We start from the raw sequence: 24,460 nt of genomic DNA on the forward strand, positions 1-24,460 counted from the left end.
ATGTTTGGTCTTTGAGGAGGGAGACGCTTTATGAGTCCTGTTTTGGGGTTTTAATTATTGTGCATAATTTTAGAAGAAAGGGTATTTTGTGTGTCTGTCTTATCAGAAGCAGCAATTTCAAGTATGTGTTCTATGTATGAATAGATTAATATAGGATTGATATATTTTAGTTTTAACGAGACCCTTTATTTTCTTAAATTCATTCTACTGCGTATGGTTGAATTTTTATGCCCCCGAAGGGAGGCATATTAGTTTTCAACTGTCCGTCCGTTCGTCGCAATGTCCGTTCATCACAACTTTAACTTTTTGCATGAAGGCACTTTACTCGTGAACCACTGCACCCAGGACCTTCAAACTTCACATGCTCAAGGTCAAAGGTCAAGGTCACCAGGTCAAAGGTCAAGGCGCTGCGGGGGCATTTGTCACCATTAGTGACAACTCTTGTTTGTCTTTACCTTTCTGGTCAGGCGATCTCTCTTATTATGCAGGGAAATGTTTTGGCTTCAGATTTGTTTTTGAACTGTGCCCATAGACCTATAGCTGAAAGAAAGTCAGAATTTTGTAATACTTCTTCGCTTGATGCATGTATATGTAGAACTTTCTTAAACTCGGGCCAGTTTGCTTTATGGAAAAGGTAACAGATTCCGGGAAGCTTAACGTGCATAGATCATATCATGGTCAGATATAGGTGAAATAATTTCAACTCTGTCAACTAGAGACGGCGATTCAAGGTCGAGTATATATATAGTATATATATTGGTTTTTGATATATTCAGTAGAGAGATTTAGTAAACACCCGTGTCAGACTGTAATTATCCAAGACTTTCAGATCTAGTCTTAGACTATACTGGTTCTACAGCCTGGTTTGAAGAAGGGGGTAAGTTCTAGATTTCGTAAAACTTTTGGGAAGAAAATTCCCAGAATGATTTTCTTGCCTTTAAGGTACAGGACAAGATCTAGCCCCGGACTTTTTTCAAATTCTATGAGACTTCTATGTGCTATGTAGATAGGTTAACTGCTTTAAATTTCTAGTTTTATTCAGATGATTCCACAATATCTGTTTAGTTTATGTTGTTCAGATGAAAGTCAGCAGTTTCTGATAAGAATGAATACTCCACCTCCTTTACCTGAGGTCCTATCTCTGCAAAGGAGTTGGGGGTGGGATGGGGAAATTCATTTTTGAGGGAAGACTCTGTATCAGTTTCTAGGTTATGACTACGTCATGAACAACAATATTCCAATCTCACTTCTCCTCACTTAAAGCTCTTTAAGTCCTTTAAATTACTTCTTTCGGTTTATTTGTGCGCTTAGAGCAAGGGAGGCTACTCTCATGGTAAAATGGCACTTGCAAAAAAGTAATTTTAGGTTTCCCTCAACTTCAGCAACATGGACTACGAATATAAACAGAAAACTGCACAAGAAAGGAAAAAAGTTGAAGATTTATTTGATTATGAAGGTTGCAAAGTTGGCAGAGGAACCTACGGAAGTGTTTACAAGGCTAAAAGCAAGGATAGGTCAGACTCGGAGATGTTTTCAAATTTGTTTACAAAAAATAACGGGTTTTTCTTTCAAAGCATATGTCTTTTCTAAAAATGAATAAGCATTCAATTATATAAGAAACCAGGTTTTATTATTTTTTAACAGTATGCCTAAGTAACATTATTTTAGGCAGTGGCTACGATTACGTTACCGTAATTCTAGCCTCCGATTCTAGGATTAGCCCATTAGGGAAGTTCCGTATTCCTAGATAGGAATAACAACATATCGGCTGCTTGAGCGCTGCACTATCTGTCACTGTTATAAACCTTACCTGCTTCAATCGGCTGTAGTTTCTTTATTCATTAATCAAATTACAGTTGTTTAGTTTCATTAAACAAAGGAAAGATTTATTAGCAACCCCAGCTTATCACTGATAAGCCTCCAGATTAACCTGGAAAAGTGCAAAAATTTAATACCTGTCGTAAACTTTTTCATGCCAAATCATCAAATGACATTCAATCAAAATAAGATATACATGTTTAAAAAGCTAATAAAATTATCTACAATATGCATATTTTCTTTGTTATTTTATTGCCATATTATCAGATTTATGATCTTGTTATCATACAGATCACGGTAATTTACGCTCGATCTGATATAAACAGGAAACATGCAGCGGTCGCGTGATACCATGTGTCTTTGTTTCAATATGCGACTGGTTTAATAGCTATGAATATTAATGACCTTAACTTATCCAATCAGAAAAAAGGTTTATGAATATATTACAACTTGATGCATATTAATATGATACTTCTACGCGAAGATATAGTCCCCCAAAGTTGACCGTTTTTTACTCAAAAACTCCGATATTTTCCGACATGCATCATATACCAATGCAAAATATACATTCTGAAGTTTAATTTGGTACCAAAATCATTTTTCGGAAACGCCATTTACCATGTCGCATTTATTTCTGAAAATAGTGATTTTCGGAAAATCCAAAGGTCACGCACGCTTCAGGTCGACCGCCATTTTGAAATTTACGTAAACACAATACCGATAGAAAATATCGCCAATAATCAATGAATCTATTCAATTAAAATACAGGAAAACGATCAAAAATGATATGATTGTTTAATCATAACATATGGTAAGTGTTTTATAAGTTATTTATTATCATTCAGAAGAAATACAGCGAGAATGTTTACAAATCTTTAACGGGGCGTCGGAGGGTACGAAAGATCAAAAAATTACATCGCCGATCCCGCAAAGAAAACAAGTTTTTCTTTTATTTAAACATAATAATTTGAGGTTAATTCAAAATATTATTGCGTAATATATGTAACAAAATATAATTTCTTCGTCTGTATACGAAATTATTTGCTGAACTGCCCATTTTTTTGTTTAAATCATTCGACCGTTTTGTCCCTCACAAATTCGTACCTAAAGGATTGCATTTATCGAGCGATGTAACAAGATGTAAATGATGATTCGATAGTAGTTTTTTTTTAAAACAGTTTTGATAAATAATTGTTATATATAAAGATTAAGTAGTCAAAATTTAGTTAAAGCAGTTGTATAATGGTAGTTTTTTACCTTTTCAGGTCAAATATGGCAGAGACATACCCAGGCCCATTTTGTGAGGCACACGGTATCACAAAGTCTGACTTAGAACAAGGGCATATCAAGAAAACAAGCCAACCATTATTAAATGGCATTGTGATTGAAATCAACAAGTTTTTCCAGACATTAGGGTTCAGTTCTAATGATTTATGTAATGTTTTAGTGCAGCTAGAGCCAGAATTAAAATCAGTGTCAGTAAAAAACTCTTAAGACTAAGGTGTCGCGATTATGGGAACAAAAGAAGAAACTTGCGCACAAGAAAAAGGTTCAAGGAATGAACAATGTCAGTGACTTATTAAATGCTGTATTTACTCCGCCAGCAAGTACAAGTGCTACTGAACGGGCTGATCACAAACCATCAAATGCAAGAGACACAGAATGTTTAAATGAAACAATACGTAAAATTGAAAACATAACTGTAACTGATGAAGTGCACCGCAAGACAGTCTCCACTCAAACAGGTGATGTGAACTATGAAGATTTAGATAAAACTACAAATCTGCTTCAGTATGAAAATTCTAAGCAAATGAAATACAGCAAACAACTTTCACAGAAAATTCAAGATCAGAATGAAAATTTGAATGAGATACAAAATAGAATTGGACATTATTCAGTACGCAATGTCAACAAAAGGGACGAAACAGCCAAAAAGAATCTGCATGCATTACGCGACACACAGAGATTAGCACTCAAGCAAGAACGGCAACTAAAAGTGACTACAGAAAAACTGAAAACTGCAGAACAACAGTCTAAAAAACTAAGCATTGATACAAAAGCACTTTCCGATGAAGTTACTTCTTTGTCCAATGAAGTAGAAATTTTAAAACAGCAAATAAGCAGTGAAAAAAGTAAGAAGCTTTCTGCACAGAAATACAACTCGCACCTGCGAAATGAACTGAGGTCCCTGAGAGTGAAATTTAAGAACACGAACAGTGAAACAAAAACTGAGCAAACGGAAAATGATAGAAAGTGCAACAATTGTGAAACTCTACTTGCGAGACTATCCAAGAAGGAAAATGAAGTTATTGAACTTGAAGAACTTGGAAATATGTTGAAGTCTGAAAAATTGACAACAAAGAATGAAGATGGAAGTTACAGTGATAAAGTTCGGTTGTGCATTGTTGAACTGTCTGGTTTAGAGGTTGCAGTTGAAAAGGTTTCAGAAGTGATAAAAACTGTTTCAAAGCATCTCTTTCATGTGGACATTGAAAACAGTGACTTGCCTTCAAGTAGCACTGTTCAGTCAATTGTGGATGAGGGTCACTACTTGGCCAAGACCTATATTTCACATCAACTGTCGGAAACTGAGAACTGGGGATTGAGTAGGGACGGTACAACTCGCCGTAAACAAAAGATCCTAGATACATCTGTAACCTTGTCTTCAGGTGGTATAATGAGTTTAGGCTTTAATAGGGTTGCGCACGAGACAGCGGTAGCAATAAATGAAGTCACAAAATCACATTTACATGAACTGGCCGACTTGCATTCAAGTGTTGACCATGATGGAACATCAGCTGAAAGTTACATTGTAAATTCTCTTGAAAAGTTAGCATTTACCATGAGCGATCGCGCAAGCAACGAGAAAAAAGCAGACAGACTTCTGGATGAGTGGCGTGATCAGGTTTTGCAACAGAATATAGAAAATCCCAGCAAAGTTCATCATTTTCATTGTATGGCGCACGTACTTCTTGGCTTCCACAATTACATTTGTGCTGATCTTAAAGCTCAGCAAAGTTCACTTGTCGCAGAACATGGTCTGCTAGGAAGGGATAATTTATCTGTATTCAAATTCTGGAGTAAGAAAGGAACTGTTGTCGAGAGAGCTCTACGCACAACTTCAGATGTATTCGGGCCATCTGGTGATCACCATGGTGTACGTGATATATGGGAAGCCCACTGCGCAAAGAATGGACTGAAATCTGTCATCGGGAACTACAAAGACAATCGTTTTAATGCCCTTTTCCAGACTTCTGCTGAAATTTATCTCCACCGAGAAGACTTCATCACTGTCCTAGAAACAATTAATGCCCCAAATCTGAAACTCCAGTCTGTTTTGGCAGACCTTCAGTCTGACACAATAATGACTGTAGTGCAGTGCTTAGGACTGTTTTATTTGAAGCTTACCGGTCCGTACTGGAATTTGCTTGTTGGAAACAATGTGCCATACCTAGAATTGCACAAGGAAGTGCAGGTCCTCCACCAATTTCTCACAAAATGTGAAATTAACCCAGCAACCATTCTCCATGAAATCCCCTTCAGTGAAATAGACACTAACAAAGTCCCTTACCAAGAATTACTACTGAAAAAACTTGAAAATATCAGTGAAAACCCAGTGTATCGAGAACTTTTGAATGTGACCATTAAGTTAGTTTCAGGAGCAATGAAGCGTACAGTTGAAAAACAGCTAGTTGACTTCCTAAATGAGGGTCAGTACAGTCAGGAGGCAACAGAGAAAGAGTTACAGAGAACAAACTTCGCTCATGTCACTAATTTAGGTTGCGAGCACCACTTTGGTGACCTAGACAGTAGCCAGCGCCGAAGACCACATGCCTCTCTTCATCACCACTCATCAGTGCAACTTCTTAAAAGAAACCGGTCCCCAATGATGCACTGGTTGACAGAAATGCCTGAAAGTGATCGCCAAAAACTACTGAAATCTGCAAGAAAAGGAGGTAAACTCTTAAGACAAAAGCATCAGGATAGTGACAAGAATGTACTTAATGAAATTAATAGTGACATATTATTGAATAAGAAAAAGAAAGAAAACAAAAAAAGGAAAGCAGACTTGAACCTTAAAAACTCCGAAAAAAATGGCAGGTATGAATATGAAGATAACGAAACCTATTCTGATACAGAGGAGGAAGCAAGACTGTTAGAGATACTTCCAACAAACCAAACTGTGTCAGAAAATGACTATGTTGCAATCGCATATCAGGATGCATGGTACCCAGGAATTGTTGTGAAAGTGAAAGACAATGAAAATTTTGTTGTTAAGTTCATGACACCAACCCGTAAGCCTGGCTGTTTCAGCTGGCCTAGCCGTGAAGACATTCAGATTGTTGAGAAAGGTTTTGTTCTGTCAACCGGTTTCATACCAGACTGTATGAATTCCGGACGTATGTGGAAAATCAAAGAGGCAAACTCCATTGACAGTGTCTTTAAGAAATATTCCAGTGTTTTTTTCTGAATACTGTACTTGAGTACATAAAATGAATCTGTTTGAGCCACAAATTGCCATGCTTATCAGTGTAGTGTCTGTTAATGTTTGATAGTGTATAGACATTTATTTGAATGTGTAGATTTATTAAAATCAACTTGACGGTCAAAAATTAAAAATAATTTTATTGTGAAAATTTGTTATAGGTTTTATATATTTTCTTCATTTGTCTTGTATATATTGCTAGGAAATTGTTGTTAAACAGTTTGAGATGAGTCATAGATGATCTGTGATCAAATATAGAGTGTCATTTTATCATGCTTTAATAAGATGTATTTATTACCAGATACCTCGTCCATTTTATTAAAATCCATTGTATATTGCCAACATTTGTTGTGTTGTTTCTGTATCTTATTCACATATATTATGATTTTAAATAAAGCATTTAATGCTACAGGGTTAGATCTGTAACTATTCCAAATTTCATGAAGATATCTTAAAAACTAAAAAAGATATGACCATTTTTCTATTATGGCAACGGAGAAAATTCACTTCTCGGTGCCGCGAACGCGACATGTTCAGCTGTATTTTATATAGTGGAAAAATTCTAAAATTACGCGTTATTTTTCAAATTTCAAATGGTCATAACTTTTTTATTTTTAAAGATATTTTAAAAAGGAAAAGTGTTCTTTAAAGCTCATGAAGAGCTCTAAATAACTGTCTGGTTGTTTCTGGAATTTGAATAAGTTTAAAAATCAGCTGGGGTTGCTAGATTTATCTTTTTAAATATGTAGAAATATCTATATATTTTTTAATCTGAGATTATGTAGTTTTACCTTGTTTCAGCGGTAAATTTCTAGTTTACGAGGAATTCGGCCGCCATTTTTGTTTCGAATAGTGCCATATGGGAAACAAAAATAGCTGTACACGCATCATACTATATATAAAATTATCAAAACGAGGCTAATTTCTATTCATAAGAGGCCTCCGAAGGGGGTGAATTTTTTTATTTTCTGAAAATTAAAGCAATATTAAAAAAAATATAACTGAAAATAGCCTATTGACTGGACCTCCCAGGACCCATTTTTTTATCGAATTTAATCATTAAAGAAAAAGTTGATAACATACAAATATATGTTTAACCTTGCGCTTTTTTGGGCCATCGTTTCCAAATACCCCCTCAGCAGGTGCACTCTAGTTATAAACTTATAAACAAATTACATCCCTTGACAAATACTCTTCAATTTTCCGATATGGATTTGCCGTAGTTTTGACAGATGAATTTCTGACAGTCACCAGGTTTAACTCGTTATAACTTTTTAACAGATGAAGCTATGAAAAAATGGTTTTCACCATTGTTTCTCTTAAAAATAGACCTTTCAACTTCAACTTTATACTGCCATAAAATCAACACTGATAACACTTTGCAGGCGCTTGTCAGGAGCAGTTATTAGTTTAAAAGATATGTTATGTGCATGGGGGTTAAAAGTATATATAGCATATACATATATTGCAAAGATAAAAGATCTACAGATCTAAGGTTAAAAACAGTATACATCGGTCTACAGAGAGCATGAGTCAAGTCTACCAACAAAAATTGGTAGACTCGAACTTGACTGGACATATATTGGAAGACTGTTCCATAGCCTGATGGTCCTTGGGAAGAAGGATGTAGCATGGTAGTTGGTCTTAGAATGTGGGATTAGATAATTAAGATTTCTAGTAGGGAGGAGGTGATGGTTATCCACTACTACAAGGTTGGATCTTATTTTATAGAACATGATCAGGGAGGCATGGTTTCTACGTTGTTCGAGTGTTTTCCATTTGAGGGTATTGATTATGTCTGTGACACTACCGGTGTAACTGTAGTCATTTTTTACATAACGGGCAGCTGACCTTTGGACCATTTCTACTTTATTTATTAAATATTTCTGCCAAGGACACCAGACTGTAGAACAGTACTCTACCTGGGGACGGACGTATGTTTTATAAGCAGTTTCTTTGACCTGTGTGTTATTGGTTTTGACATTTCTTTTAACAAAGCGGAGGGTATTATTGGCCTTGGAGGTTAATGTGGGGGGCCCAGTTGAGATCCTTGCTTATAGTAACACCTAAGTATTGCTGATTACTGATTTAAGTAGGGTATTGTGTAATCTGTAGGGGTAAAGGATTTATGTTTTCTCTTCCTATGTATCCTAAGGATCTCACACTTATCAGGATTGAACTCCATGGCCAAATCCTGTTCCCATAACTCTAATAAGTGCAAGTCATGCTGTAAGCTTTCTGCTGAAGACTGAGATGAGATGGTAAGGTAGACGATAGTGTCATCTGCGAAAAGGCGGACCCTACTTTTGACACTATCGGGCAGGTCATTTATGTATGCAAGAAAGAGGCAGGGGCCTAGGACTGAACCCTGGGGAACCCCTGAGAGAACTGGTAACCTATCTGAAGACTTGCCTTCAACAAGAACTTGTTGTGACCTATTACTTAGAAATGATTTAATCCATGATGTGACCTTGTTATCTATGCCTAAACGTTTAAGTTTGTGGACTAGCTTATGGTGATCCACCTTATCGAAGGCTTTGCTGAAATCCATAACAATGACATCAGATTGCTGGCCTGGGTCTAGGGAATCAGCAATTTCTTGGGTGAAACCTATGAGTTGGGTCTCGCAGCTGTGTTTTGACCTGAAACCATGCTGCTTTGGGCTAAGAATGTTGTAGGAGTCAAAGTAGGACATGATATTAGAGACTAAGATATGTTCAAGGAGTTTGGACGCTATGCATGTAAGTGAGATTGGACGATAATTACTAGCCTTGGACTTTTCACCTCTTTTGTAAACAGGGGAGATAACCGCATGTCTCCAATCATCGGGGACATTGCCTGTGTCCAGAGACAATTGAAATATATGTGTGAGCATGGGGGCAACCTCACTGTGCAGTTCCTTTAATAACCTAGGGGAGATTTCGTCCGGGCCTGATGCCTTATTTGGGTTGAGACCAGCTAACAGTTTATCAACGCCCTGGACTGTGATATCTATTGGTGTCATGGGTGGATGTAGGAGTTTAGATACTGCACTCTTTGCTATTTGTTTAAGACTAAGGGGCTGGGGTTTGGAGAAGACAGACTCAAACTGTTTGTTCAATATATTAGCCTTGGTAACGGGGTCAGAATGGATAACGCCATTACTAGACAGAGGGGCGACACCACTGTTTTCAGTTTTGTTATGTTTGATGAACGAATAAATTTTTTTCTTTTGACCTGTGTTTGAGCTGTCGCTAAATATGACTGAGTCCAAGTATGACCAATATGCATTCCTAATTTTACTTTGGATGACCATCGTAAGAGTTTTGAATGACTTGACATTATCTGGGTTATTGGTAGTTGACCTTTTGATCTTTTTATAAAATTTGTCCCTTTTCCTAATAAGTTTTACAATTTCGTGAGTAACCCATGGGAGGTCTTGGCGGGATTTACTAAGTCTAGATGGGATGTACTTTGAACTTAACCTATTTATTTCTTCCTTGAAACTATTCCAAGAGGTATTTAGATTAGTGTGCTTACACTGGAGAAATTTCTCGGAGAACTGTTTTAAGTCCATCTTGAAATTGAACCAGTCAGCATTTTTATATGATTTAATGAGTCTTTTAACCTGGATTGGGTGGCCTCTTTTTAGGTTGAGTTCATGATGGACAATGTCATGATCAGAAGAACCTAAACTTGGGAGTGTTTGGATGTTGTGGACAACAGAGGGATTATTTGTGAGGTATAGGTCAAGTATGTTTTTATCACGAGTGGGGAGTTTGAACATTTGTTCAAGGCTGAAATTTGTAAGATTTTCAGTGAAGGATTCATATATGTCTTTGAATTTACATGTAAGGGTGGGTGACTGGGTTTCCCAATCCGTACTGGGAAGGTTATAATCTCCGAAAATCCAGATGTGGCTATTCTTAGGGATTTTTGATACTGATGTCCACAATTCATTTAGTGAATGTTCATCATTTTCATGTGGTTTGTAATATGATGAAACATATATGTCTTTTAAACCAGTGATGGAGATCTTGGACCAAACTATATTGCAATCAGTTTTAAGGTGGGGCTGGTCTTGACTTAGTAACCTGTTGCTTACAGCAAGGAGGACACCTCCGCCTTTTGAATATGACCTATCATCTCTGTAGACTGTGTAATTTAGACTGCTGGGGAAGATTTCAGATGTTAACAGTATATAGTGTGTGCCATTTATTTAAAAGAAAAGAAATTGTTTGTTATTCCTATCCTAGACACCTATGAGGATAGGCTAGGATTACGGAAGTATTTAAGAGGCATCAAATTTATGTTAATATGTGCATAAATGATGTTGTGAACTTACTTTTTTAGCTCACCTGAGCAATGCTCAGGTGATTTTTTCTGATTGCTCAATGTCCGGCGTCTGTCTGTCGTCTGTCTGTCAACATTTAGCTTGTGTATGCGATAGAGGCTGTATTTTTCAACTGATCTTCATGAAAATTGGTCAGAATGATAACCTTGATGAAATCTAGGCCGAGTTTGAAAGTGGGTCATCTGGGGTCAAAAACTAGGTCACTAGGTCAAATCAAAGAAAAACCTTGTGTATGCGATAGAGGCTGTATTTTTCAATTAATCTTCATGAATTTTGGTCAGAATGATTACCTTGATGAAATCTAGGCCGAGTCGAAAATGGGTCATCTGGGGTCAAAAACTAGGTCACTAGGTCAAATCAAAGAAAAACCTTGTGTATGCGATAGAGACTGTTTTTTTCAACTGATCTTTAAGAAATTTGGTCAGAATGATTACCTTGATGAAAACTAGGCCGAGTTTGAAAGTGGGTTATCTGGGGTCAAAAAGTAGGTCACTAGGTCAAATCAAAGAAAAACCTTGTGTATGCGATAGAGGCTGTATTTTTCAATTAATCTTCATGAATTTTGGTCAGAATGATTACCTTGATGAAATCTAGGCCGAGTTCGAAAATGGGTCATCTGGGGTCAAAAAGTAGGTCACTAGGTCAAATCAAAGAAAAACCTTGTGTATGCGATAAAGGCTGTATTTTTCAATTAATCTTCATGAATTTTAGTCAGAATGATTACCTTGATGAAATTTAGGCTGAGTTCGAAAATGGGTCATCTGGGGTCAAAAACTAGGTCACTAGGTCAAATCAAAGAAAAACCTTGTGTATGCGATAGAGGCTGTATTTTTCCATTAATCTTCATGAATTTTGTTCAGAATGATAACCTTGATGACATCTAGGCCGAGTATGAAAACGGGTCATCTGGGGTCAAAAACTAGGTCACTAGGTCAAATCAAAGAAAAACCTTGTGTATACGATAGAGGCTGTATTTTTCAATTAATCTTGATGAATTTTGGTCAGAATGATTGCCTTGATGAAATCTAGGTCAAGTTCGAATATGGGTCCTCTGGGGTCAAAAAGTAGGTCACTAGGTCAAATCAAAGGAAAAGCTTGTATATGCGATAGAGGCTGTATTTTTCAATTGATCTTCCTGAAATTAAGTCCAAAATGATAACCTTAATGAAATCTAGGCCGAGTTTGAAAATGGATCATCTTGGGTCAAAAAGTAGGTCACTAGGTCAAATCAAAGAAAAACCTTGTGTATGCGATAGAGGCTGTATTTTTCAATTGATCTTCATGAAATTTGGTCAGAATGGTAGTCTTGATGAAATCTAGGTCAAGTTCGAATATGGGTCTCGTGCTCTGGGGTCAAAAATTAGGTCACAGGTCGAATCAAAGAAAATACTTATTTATACTCAAGATTTTTGCTCCAATTTTAATGATAATTGGCCAGAATATTTATTTCCATGAAATCACTAGGTCAAACATGTTTACAACACTGTTATGGTGTGTTTCTCAGGTGAGCGACCTAGGGCCATCTTGGCCCTCTTGTTTCACTTAAAATCGCGAAAATGAAATGCAAAAACGTATATGGGTGTTGATTCTATATGCGAGGAAATCTAAAGTGACAGGCAAAATCAAATCATAAAAATTTTAAGTAATGAATATCTTTAAAAATATTTTTGAGCTATTATTAAGATTATATGTAATTCTTCGTTTGTCTGCCAATTTTCAAAAAAAAAGGAGTGTGGTTTTGGAAAGAAAAACGTATGTTATACAGGTGATGATTTCGACTGTTTCTGATTATACTAACCCGAAATGGCTGATAGATAACACAAAATAATAGGACAGTCATAAAAAACCCGCTATTTTAAGTGAAATATATAAGTAAGTTTACAATAACATTTATGCATGTCCTAACATACATTTGATGCCTCAAGTATTTCCGTAATCCTAGCCTATCCTTATAGGTGTGTCTAGGAATACGGAACTTCCGTAATCCTAGAATCGGAGGCTAGGATTACGGTACCGTAATTGTAGCCTCTGCCTTTATTTTATCAAATGAAGTCTTGAAAACAGGGCCCATGGTGTCCTTTGCCGTTTGAGCCAAATTATTGGTGAATTTGCGATAAAAGTGGCTCATAAAAATCACAAGTGGCGAAAATGGAAATTTCTACATATTTGTTTGTTCTGAATCATGACCTGTCTACAATTTTGAGTGGTTCAGATAAATTGCCTTCAATTCGTGTTACGAAAAAATGATACGCAGTCTGCATTTTATGCAACCGTGTGAAGGTTATACGTGTAATTTATTTAAACATTTTGACAAATGAGTTGCAGTTTGCATTTGCAGTCAATTATCGGATAAATTAGTGAGTAAGGAATAAGCACTTACTACTTTGTTATCCCCCGACGAAAGTCGGAGGGATATAGTTTTGGCGTTGTCCGTCCGTCCGTCCTTCCGTCCGTCATTCCGTCCGTCCGTCCGTCCTTCCGTCTTTCCGTCCGTCCGGAGCCATATCTAGGAAATGGTTGGGAATATTTATTTAAAACTTCATATACATGTTCACCACAATGAGTTCTTGCGGCCCGTCAAGTTTCAGTCAGATTGCCCAAGTAACACCAGAGTTATGGCCCTTAGAAGTTTCTAGTGTTAACTATATAGGGTACTATAAATATGGCAATTTCTGCATCATAACTTTTGATATATTTGACCTAGAACTATGAAACTTAAACAGAATTTAGATCACCATAATGTGGTTGTGTACACACAATTTCATTTGGATTTATTTGTAAATTAAGAGTTATTGCCCTTTAATTGTATAAAAATCCACATATTTGTACATAACAAACTTACCATTTGGTAGAATTTCATTAAATTTCTTTCATTCTTTTCCATGAACATTTATTGTAAACATGTGAAGTTGTGTACCCACACCTGGTCACCCCCTTACCTTGATCACACACCGACACCCCTATCCCCCGACCCCCCCCCCCCCCCCCCCCAACAAAAAAAAAAAAAAAAAAAAAAAAAATCATTCCTTATTTTAGATTTTTTTCAAACAAACTTCATATACATGTTCACCACTATGAGGTTATGGGGCCCATCATGTTTCAGACAGATTGCCCAAGTAACACCGGAGTTACGGCCCTTAGAAGTTTCTAGTGTTAACTATATAGGGTATTATAGATATGCCAATTTCTGCATCATAACTTTTGATATATTTGACCTAGAACTATGAAACTTTAACAGAATTTAGAGCACTATAATGTGGTTGTGCACAGACAATTTTGTACGGATTTCTTTTTGTAACTTCAGAGTTATTGCCCTTTAATTGTCTAAAAATCCACATATTTGTACATAACAAACTTACCATTTGGCAGAATTTCATTAAATTTCTTTCATTCTTTTCTGTGAACATTTATTATAAACATGTGAAGTTGCGCACCCACACCTGGTCACCCACTTGCCTTGGTCACACCCAACCCCCCTCCCCCTCCCCCCCCCACTCCCAATTTTTTTTTTTTTTTCATTTCTTATTTTATATTTTTTTCAAACCTTCCAAGTTGTACCATTCCCCCACTTCACTTCTCCACCCAGTCATGCCCACCACTGATCATGCATCCTCTGCCCCCCCCCCCCCCCCCCACCCCCCTCCAACTTCACCCTTTTACCTTTTTTTTTTTTTTTTTTCATTTTTAATTTTCAATCAATATTTATAATCAACATGTGAAATTTTGTTTCTCTCCCCGTTCCCCTGCACCCCCACCCCCTAAAAAAATAAGTATATACATATATCTATATATAGATATATATATTTCCATTCCTTTTTTTTTTTTTTAAATGTTCAAACCTTCAGCATGTTAAGTTGTGACTGCACAAACCTTGCCCTCAGCATGTTCAAGATATCTTACCTGTGTTCTCTTAAGGACATCTGATCTTTTAAGTTCAAATGTAAATGTAAAACAGCAACACCTGGTGCCAAACCACTCAAAGACAATATTTCATTCCAGTTAAACTTCAAGCTCACATTTCAATTAACTGCATTTAATTTTAAAAGCTAAGCTTATTACAGTAAGCATATCCCATTCAAAATAAATTCTTTAGTCAGGATCAAAGTATCATACATTTATTATGTACTCTTTAATTAAACATTTGTTTTCTGTTAAATTGATTTTGACTAATGAAATCATTTGCTTCTTATTAACATCCTTAACTTTTTGCCGGATATATATTTTCGCCATTCCTCACCACAAACCCTTTCGGCGGGGGATACCAATTCATCGAATTTGCTTGTTTTAATTACTACTGACTGTGTTACCCTGCATGTATAGCAGGTAACATACTTTTTACATAGATGGCTTAATTTTTCATAGCACTGTTATAACTTGGACAGGGTTATCATTGACAAACATTGTTCACTCAACAATTTCACTCTATAAATAGATTGTTTCCCTTGTGTAAAAAGGGCTTAGGGTAATTTTTTTAGAACTGTGAATATGTTTAAGCATTTGATCAGCTCAGTTGGTAAGGAACTCGCCCTGAAAAAGAGGGTCATTGGTTTGATATCCAGACAGACTACACATTTTTCGCATCACTCAGTGGTCTGATAAACCTGGGAAATTTTACAGGTACAGAAGGAAACTCTTTTTTAGTCAGATATTGACTGGCTGTTTTTCTCTGTGAAAATAATGACTGTTCTTAATACTTCAATATTAATAGTTAGTGTTTTTCTTTTGTTTCAGTTCTGATGGGAAAGAATATGCATTGAAGCAAATTGAAGGGACAGGAATCTCAATGTCTGCATGCAGAGAAATAGCTGTAAGACTTTCTCTTTATTTGTGATGTTTCAGTAAAAATATTAGCATTCACATTTTTAGTTTGTGACAGTTAAACCTGACTCACTTGGAGTTAAGTTTACAGTGATAGATTAAATTTTCTCTTTTTACAATTGCCTCCACTGAATTCAACTTGCCGAGATAAGTACTTAAAGTAGTATAGAAATCACTTAGAATTTATTTAAATTATACATGTTTTGACATGTATACGATGTATACGATGTCAATTTAACAACTGATTTTCACCAGTCACACCAGTTCACAAATGATTTAATGCTTGGAGAAGTTGTTGTAAACTTGCAACCATACTAGCACTTTTGACTTGCCTTGCTGGCTTTTATTTTTTCAGAGGTAAGTGGGCATATCATTATTTCTAACACTGGTTTTTAGCAATTTATTTTAGCTCAATTGTAATAAAAGTTATTAGCTTATTTGAATCTGTCTTTGGTGAAAACAGTACATGGCCCCAAGCCGGGCTCATACCCAGGACCTCAAGGATGAGAGGCTGACACATTAATCACTAGAACACCACTTATAAGAGTTTGCATACAGTCTGAAAATTAGACAGGTGTTTTATCTGTACAAGATGTTCTGTAATTCAGACAGTGACATGTACTTTGCTAGAGATCTTTTATAGAACTCTGATAGAGTTATTTTCTGCTGCATTTTAGGTTGAGACACCAGCATTTGACAGAGCTCCAGATAAGCTGCGTATTTGCGCAGTTAAATTTGCAGAAAACCCAATTGAATTCATACAGTGTGCGTACTGAAACACAATTAAAATTCCTTATACCCAGTTCATTAAAAATCGCTTGTGTATCGCATTTGCCGTATTATAGAATGGGTACGAGATTTTAACACTAGACAACAGACTGGTTATACGTTACGGCAGAACAGGTAACAAAAACGTTCGCCGATAAAATGACCACTTCCAGTACTAAAAGAGGTCGCAGAAAACCATTGTTGCAGCACAAACAAACAAAACAGAAGGCTATTTTGTTGTTCAACAAAGACAGTTTATCTGTTTGTGATAATATAGAGCCACCGATACTGGCCAACATCTTACATGAGAGCACATATTGGGGTATAATATATACATCGTTCCGGATATTGTGGATGAATTGATCTCCAACTGCATATTAAAATGCAAAAAGTACAGTGGAACGAAAGTATCCCAGAAAACATGAAACAATTGGAGGAAAAAAATATCCTTGGTTTAAGTTACACATAATTAGAACTATAAATTATAATACACACATGTTTACCTTGCTTACGGGCATGTAGAAAAATAGTCAAACATGGTTAATGATATATGCTGTAACAGTAAGCTTTTTTCATCCAGTACCATTTAGCCACAAGAAAAAACAAATACTCAATTGTTTGTGCTAGATTGGTGAAATAACCAAATGGTTTTAGCAAATACCCAGTTACTTTTGAAAAGCCTTGATAATGATATTATTTTCAGACAAAAAGTGATTGGTAAATATCCAGTTCCACCAAAAGCTTACTTGGAGCTCTGAAAATTTTGATATTTCACTGGTTGTTTGGCCCTGGTGAGACAAAGTTTTTCTAGGCAGAAAGGATTAATTTTCACCTGCCACTTTTGCTTGTTATCTTCTCATATTTCACATTATCAGTTTGTGTTTACTTTCAGTTGCTGAGGGAGTTAAAGCATCCAAATGTGATAAGTTTACAGAAAGTATTCCTATCTCATACAGACAGAAAAGTATGGCTGTTGTTTGACTATGCAGAACATGATCTATGGGTGAGTAATCTGTTTGATTAGCTTAGTGCACACTGAATGCAATTTATAGCCTGCTGGTGACAAGTGATTTTGCCTTTGCGACCACTGCAGACAAAGACAAGCCTGTACGTCCATGCCAGCTGATCATGGTTTGCACTGTTCGCTATTAAGTTAGTAAATTTTCAGTGAAGACCCCTTCAAATAATAAATGGTATTGTCCAAACTGAATGATGGACCAGTCCATTCTAGAAATTTAGCAGGTTTAAGTTTAAACATCAGTATAAAACACTATTTTCTAGTGATGTGCTAGTTAATTATAAAATTGATGAATGATATTCATGATGTGATTGTTGGCAAAGTTTTTCATCTTCAAGAAATTTTGACATCTTAATAATTCCTAAATTTGGTAAAATTGCGTGTCACTTCTAATTATCAATGTGCCTTTAAATTGATTTGTAATTAGACTGAATTATGTAATTGAAAATGCCTGGACATTGTTTCAAAACTACCAAAGTAACTGGAATTATTGCCCCAATTCAAAATATTTACTTTGTTCTTCATATTTTGGCCAGAATTGATTTGTTTGACTTTTGTCATGTACATGTATAATCATCAATCAGGCATTTTTGTACCGATTTATCTATGCAGACGTTTTGAAGAATTCCCAACACTGTTATTTTCTACGTTATTATTAGACTAGACATAATTATATTGTATAGAACTCTGAGCTTAAAAACTGTGTTATAATATGATAAATAGTTTATTAAATATCAAACCCATTTGATATGAAGGAAACTTTAAAGTTAGTATACCTCATTTCAAAGCATAGAATACTTACCATGTTGACAGTAGGTCTGTTAAATTCAAGTTATTCGCAACATATAGTGTAATATGGCTGAACAGTATTACACCTTTGGCACATAAGAACTAGTAGATTTGACTAGAATTTTTAGTATTGAAAAGCATTACCATTTCCTTATATCTGTCATTTTAAACCAGCATGGTTAATTCTGCTTCCCCGATTTTCTTGCAGCATATCATCAAATTTCATAGATCAGCGAAGGCAACAAAGAAACCTATCAGTGTGCCAAAGAACATGGTGAAATCCTTATTATATCAAATATTGGACGGTATACACTACCTCCATGCTAACTGGGTGCTACACAGAGATCTGGTAAGTATATACTCTCAAAGTTGTTTATAAATACCACATTTTAGGATAAAGCAAAAAAAGTGGTTTTGAGCTCGATTGTACAAAGTATATGGAGAACTATCCTACTTGACCCAGTGTTGGCGTCCTTCCATGTCCATACCTTGGTTAAAGTTTTGATGCACTTTCACATCATCTCTGTTATTTCATTATGGAATTGCTTCAAACTTAAAATAGTCATTCCTCATAATAACCCACATCATATGACACAAGGGCCATTACACTTGCACTAATATTTTATGTTCAGGGTGAGCTATTAGTATGTATAGATGGCCTGGCGACCATCGTCTGTTGTCCATTGTCCTGCTTCAACATTTTTACTTAAACATTTGTTCAAATGGAGCACTTGGGCCGTTAGAGCCAATAATAGAAATACCATTAATTTCTCCTCATGGGCCACTGGATGGATCTTCATCAAACTTGATCTGTAGCATCATCATAAGGTCCTCTCTCAAATTTGTTCAGTTGGGGGCAGTTAGCCCCTTTTAGGGCTGCTAAATCTAGAAATAGACATACCTTTAGACACCACTTCTCGTGAAAAGCTTGATGGATCTTTATTAAACTTGGTCTGTAATATCATTATCTCTCAATTTTTAAAAGTGGAAGCACTTGGCCCCATTTAAAGACCGCTAAAGCTGAAAATAGTAAAACATTTAAACAAGTGATTCTCATGAAGTACTTAATGGATCTTGATCAGAATTGGTATTTAGCATCATTATAAGGTCCTCTGGCAATTATATTCAAATGGGGGCACTTTGCCCATTTTAGGGGGCCACTAGAGCTAAAACTAGAAATATCTTTAAACAACTTCTTCTCATGAACCACATAATTGATCATCAGACTTGGTCTGTAGCATCATTTTAAGGTCCACTCCCAAATTTGTTTAAGTGGAGGTAGAAATAGAAAAATGATCAGAACTTGTTATATCACAGTGTACATATTCTGTTTGTAGAAGCCAGCTAACATCCTGGTGATGGGTGAGGGACAGGAGCGAGGCAGAGTTAAAATTGGTAAGCATCTTATGGCACTTAAAACTCAGTTATTGGACATGAATTGTGTTCGAGACCAAATGACTGTAGATCCAATATTTTTGTCTGAATCTTAGTAGTAAATGATCTGTCGATCTAACTGGAATTTCAGGATTGCAGGTAAAATTCTACAGAATTAGTGATACAGTTTGGTTTTCAGTTTTTTAGCTCAGATGTCACAAAGTGACAAGGTGAGCTTTTGTGATCACACAGCGTCCGTCGTCTTTCCGTGCGTCCGTCCATCCGTAAACTTTTGCTTGTGACCACTCTAGAGGTCACATTTTTCATGGGATCTTTATGAAAGTTGGTCTGAATGATCATCTTGATGATATCTAGGTCAAGTTTGAAACTGGGTCACGTGCAGTCCAAAACTAGGTCAGTAGGTCTAAAAATAGAAAAAGCTTGTGACCTCTCTAGAGGCCATACTTTTCATGGCTCTTCATGAAATTTAGTCAGAATGTTCACCTTGATGATATCTAGGTCAAATTTGAAACTGGGTCAAGTGCAGTCAAAAACTAGGTCAGTAGGTCAAATGATAAAAAAAACCTTGTGACCTCTCTATAGGCCATATTTTTCAGGGATCTGTATGAAAGTTGGTCTGAATGTTCACCTCGATGATATCTAGGTCAAGTTCAAAACTGGGTCAACTGCGGTAAAAAACTAGGTCAGTAGGTCTAAAAATAGAAAAACCTTGTGACCTCTATAGAGTCCATACTTTTCAATGGATCTTCATGAAAATTGGTCAGAATGTTCACCTTGATAAGATCTAGGTCAAATTTGAAGCTGGGTTACGTGCCATTAAAAACTAGGTCAGTAGGTCAAATAATAAGAAAACTTGTGACATTTTTCATGGGATCTTTATGAAAGTTGGTCTGAATGTTCATCTTGATGATATCTGGGTCAAGTTTGAAACTGGGTCACGTGCTCTCAAAAACTAGGTCAGTAGGTCAAATGATAAAAAACCTTGTGACCTCTCTATAGGCCATATTTTTCATGGGATCTGTATGGAAGTTGGTCTGAATGTTCATCTTGGTGATATCTAGGTCAAGTTTGAAACATGGTCAACTGCCGTCAAAAACTAGGTCATTAGGTCTAAAAGTAGAAAAACCTAGTGACCTCTCTAGAGGCCATATTTTTCATGAGATCTTCCTGAAAATTGGTGAGAATGTTCACCTTGATGATATCTAGGTCAAGTTCAAAACTGGATCACATGAAAAACCTAGTGACCTCTCTAGAGGCCATATTTTTCAATGGATCTTCATGAAAATTGGTCAGAATTTTTATCTTGATGATATCTAGGTCAAGTTCAAAACTGGGTCACATGAGCTTAAAAACTAGGTCACTTTCAAATAATAGAAAAAACTATGTCATACTCAGTTCAAAACTGGGTCATGTGGGGACAGGTGAGCGATTCAGGACCATCATGGTCCTCTTGTTAAAATATTTGATATTTCACTGTTAAACAAAGTAAAGCTAATATCATACAGTTACATAATTTGGATAATATTTGCAAAGAATTATATATCTTATACTCAAAAATCTAAAACAGATGTGAATTTTAATAAGGATCATGTCAAAGAACACAATCAGCTGCAACTATCTAAACATAGTTGTTGAATTAGTCTTTTACCATCCGTTCTTGATTTCATCTTTCGGCACTTTAAATGTTAAAATAATGTAACCTCTCTTGAACACGTCTAAAACACATGCTTCTTTAAACTTATATTTAAGTTTCTAAAACACGTGCTTCTTTAAAGTTATATTTAACTTTCTAAAACACATGCTTCTTTAAACTTATATTTAACTTTCTAAAACACATGCTTCTTTAAACTTATATTTAAGTTGAAATTTTAACCTTTATGATGCTGGACATGAGATATTTTGCCTTTAGACCAGTGTAGATCATGATCAGCCTGCACATCCATGCAGTCTGATCATGATCTGCACTGCGCCATTCAGTCAGTATCTTTTTGCTAAGCACCCCTTTTAACAATTAATGGTACTGTCCAAATTGAAAGATGGACAAGTTCATAGAAATTTAGCAGGGTAAGGGTTAACATATTACATTGATGTTTACAGCTGACATGGGTTTTGCACGGTTATTCAATGCTCCGTTGAAGCCTCTTGCTGACCTTGATCCTGTGGTTGTAACATTCTGGTACAGAGCTCCAGAACTTTTACTTGGTGCTAGACATTATACTAAAGCTATTGGTAGGTTTGTTTGTTTTAGTGTGCTTTGAACATTATTTAAAGGTAGCCAGTTAAACCTGCGCTTGAAGTTTCAGTTTTAAATTTGTTGATCTTTGCTGTTTAATCAGTGATTGTAAACACTTTCAGACTTAAACTTAGCTTGTTTGTTTACACACAGAATAATAATTTAATTTAAAACATGAAATGATATGAACTTGCATTCCCTACATTTAGGATATCTGCTTAGAAATATTTGATTTCCTTGGCTTGATGGTTCACCATCAATTTGAGACTCTTAAAGAAAATTACAGACTTTGCAAAACATTCATATCTATAGCTGAACAGAATATATTTAAAATGACTCATTTTTTCCAAATCACTTACAAAAAATTAGTGCCTGCAATACAGGAGCCAGAAAAAAACCTGAAGAAAAGCCCTCTAGGTGATATTTCACAGAGTGAACAAAATCTCTCTATTGTTTGGTAGGTAACCAGGAGAAATTGATCATTTTTAATATTCTATGTACAGTTTATTCTTAGATATATATTTTTTCAGATATATGGGCTATAGGTTGTATATTTGCGGAGTTGTTAACATCAGAACCTATATTTCACTGTCGACAAGAAGACATTAAAACCAGCAATCCCTACCATCACGACCAGCTAGATAGAATATTTAATGTTATGGGTTTTCCACAAGGTAATACATTGTTACAGTGACAATATCATATTAGATTTTTCTGTTTATTACCAATTGTCAGCTTTCTCTTTCATCGAAGACAGAACTAAATATCAACACATGTCCTACCAAAACCAAAGAACAAATAAGGCTAAGAAACCATATGTGCAAAATATTCTGCTTGTCTTGGGGGACAGTTTGTTGTTCTATTTCTCATACATGAAGGGGGGATTTCTGAAGACAAATCCAGCTTAACAAGGTGATCACTTGATATTACTCTGCTTGACGGCATAAGTAATTACAACAGACATGTTATTGGCATCAAAATTACTTTGCTGCAGGTCAGAGTCTTGATATATGGAAGTATGCAGTTTGTTGTCAGATGATAAACAACTTTCTGACTACAAATTTGCTTTAACTAGATAATGAACAGCATAAGAAATTTTGCCATCCTGGGATTTTGTCAACATTTGCCAGTATCTTCAGTAGCTTTCTAGCAGATATAAACTGACATAAAAATGTTATTTATGCCAAAACTGGATTCTTCTTCAGAAAGTATTTCATCATCATCATGGAGTATTAGGACAACAAGCTGGATACGTTATTGTCTACAAATCTCAATATATCTTATGACAAAGTGAGTGGAGATAAGATGACTTTGATGATGGCAATACGTTTTTAGAGAAGGGCAGTTCTGTATTATATGGTTGAGCTTTTAACTTTTCAGTCTTACCCAATATGTGAAATGTTGATAACAGGAACTACTTGTTATTTTTAACTTTCTTTCTTGCAGAAAAAGATTGGGAAGATATACGGAAAATGCCAGAACACGGGACATTAATGAAAGATTTTAAAAGATCTAAGTATGAAAGTCATTTCATTCACTAAATCAAAACTGCTAAATTGACTGTTTGTCCTTGTAATTATAAATGAATAATGTCTTCTCAATCAGTCAATAATTGTCTTCAAATGCTTTGGAACATATATGATTTATTCTTTCCATACCATTATTACTAGTTTTGAAATCTGAAAGGACATGTAACATTTTTGTGTGTTTTATTCACAATTTAAATATTTCTAAAGTTCTAATAGTTTGATATAATGTATGTATATTGTTTAAATGGAATATAGGAATACCTCGACATTATTGTAATTTTTCATTTAGAAAATACAAAACTGGCTGCCATAGAATCTGAACAGTAGCATAAAGATCTTTTTTATTTCGATTTTTTTTTTTTTTTTGGTTTAACACCATTTTTCAACAGTATTTCAGTTATGTAATGGTGGGCAGTTAATCAAACCAGTTTTCCTGGATTCTGTACCAGTACAAACCTGTTCTCCGCAAGTAACTGCCAACTTCCCTACATGACTCAGAGGTGGAGGACTAATGATTTCAGACACAATATCTTTTATCAAATCGTCACAGAGAAAATATACCCTGACCGGGGAACAAACTCACAACCCGGCGATCAGTAGATCTGCACTCTCCCCATTGAGCTAAGCAGGTGGGCGATTTCGGTTTGATTGAAGTGCCTCTTGTTTTTCAGTTATGGTAATTGTAATCTTACAAAATATATGGAGAAGCATAAGATAAAGCCGGATAGTAAAGCATTCCATTTGGTAAGTTATAGAAAACTTCATACAACAGTCGTACTGCAGTCTGCTACTGTTGATATGATTTTAAATAAACCAGGACTCTTCTTGTCTCTCAGGTGTATGATTATTGTGAAAAATACACAAACAGGAATGGGGAGAGGGGTGAGTAGTCACATGCTGATATGTGTGAGTTGTTCTCACTTAGAGTTCTTTGGGTATAAAAGCTTCTCCTTCCAGTCCCTCTTATTTCATTTACTCGCTTGAACATTTGAATTGCACACTTTGGTGAAACAGTTAATATGTTAAAGACATCCAATGGCCATCATTCACTGAAATATTTTATCTTTAGATATTTACTTTAAATGTATAAAATGTTCATCAAAAATATTTACCTTTACTAAATATTTAAGTTAAGTTTGCATACAGATCTACATTTATAATTTAATGTTATGCAGTAACAGCTGATTGTTAAAAAACAGCTAGTAATAGTGGTAGTACACACTTATACCATGTTCATCTTCACATGTATGCAGTGTGTACTATTTTAAATTTA

At 35.7% G+C, this 24,460-nt stretch overlaps 2 protein-coding genes across 3 annotated transcripts in view; both read left to right on the forward strand.

Moving 5' to 3' along the window:
* Positions 1-1,317: 1,317 nt before the first annotated feature.
* Positions 1,318-24,460, forward strand: part of LOC128554636 (cyclin-dependent kinase 8-like) — a 34,582-nt gene continuing 11,439 nt past the window's right edge. The window contains exons 1-9 of one of the 2 annotated variants that reach the window (XM_053535922.1): positions 1,318-1,514; positions 15,369-15,444; positions 17,116-17,226; positions 18,239-18,379; positions 19,368-19,425; positions 21,523-21,654; positions 22,189-22,332; positions 23,105-23,174; positions 23,859-23,931. In XM_053535922.1, coding sequence (XP_053391897.1) covers positions 1,387-1,514; positions 15,369-15,444; positions 17,116-17,226; positions 18,239-18,379; positions 19,368-19,425; positions 21,523-21,654; positions 22,189-22,332; positions 23,105-23,174; positions 23,859-23,931 — 933 coding nt within the window. In that variant the 5' untranslated portion in view covers positions 1,318-1,386. Of the gene's footprint in view, positions 1,515-9,955; positions 10,026-15,368; positions 15,445-17,115; positions 17,227-18,238; positions 18,380-19,367; positions 19,426-21,522; positions 21,655-22,188; positions 22,333-23,104; positions 23,175-23,858; positions 23,932-24,460 lie in introns of those variants that run through there. The other variant, XM_053535923.1, reaches the window with a different exon arrangement.
* Positions 2,041-6,664, forward strand: LOC123552927 (uncharacterized). Its single transcript, XM_045342678.2, has 2 exons — positions 2,041-2,629; positions 3,084-6,664. The coding sequence occupies exon 2, from the start codon at positions 3,377-3,379 to the stop codon at positions 6,287-6,289; it is 2,913 nt and encodes a 970-aa protein (XP_045198613.2). The 5' UTR covers positions 2,041-2,629; positions 3,084-3,376; the 3' UTR covers positions 6,290-6,664.

This window comes from Mercenaria mercenaria, unplaced genomic scaffold, assembly GCF_021730395.1.
Source record: "Mercenaria mercenaria strain notata unplaced genomic scaffold, MADL_Memer_1 contig_582, whole genome shotgun sequence".
In the NCBI taxonomy this organism is placed as follows: domain Eukaryota; kingdom Metazoa; phylum Mollusca; class Bivalvia; order Venerida; family Veneridae; genus Mercenaria; species Mercenaria mercenaria.

What these genes read in the sequence shown, in the direction of transcription:
- LOC123552927 (XM_045342678.2), top strand. Translation starts at nt 3,377, where the DNA reads ATGAACAATGTCAGTGACTTATTAAATGCTGTATTTACTCCGCCAGCA.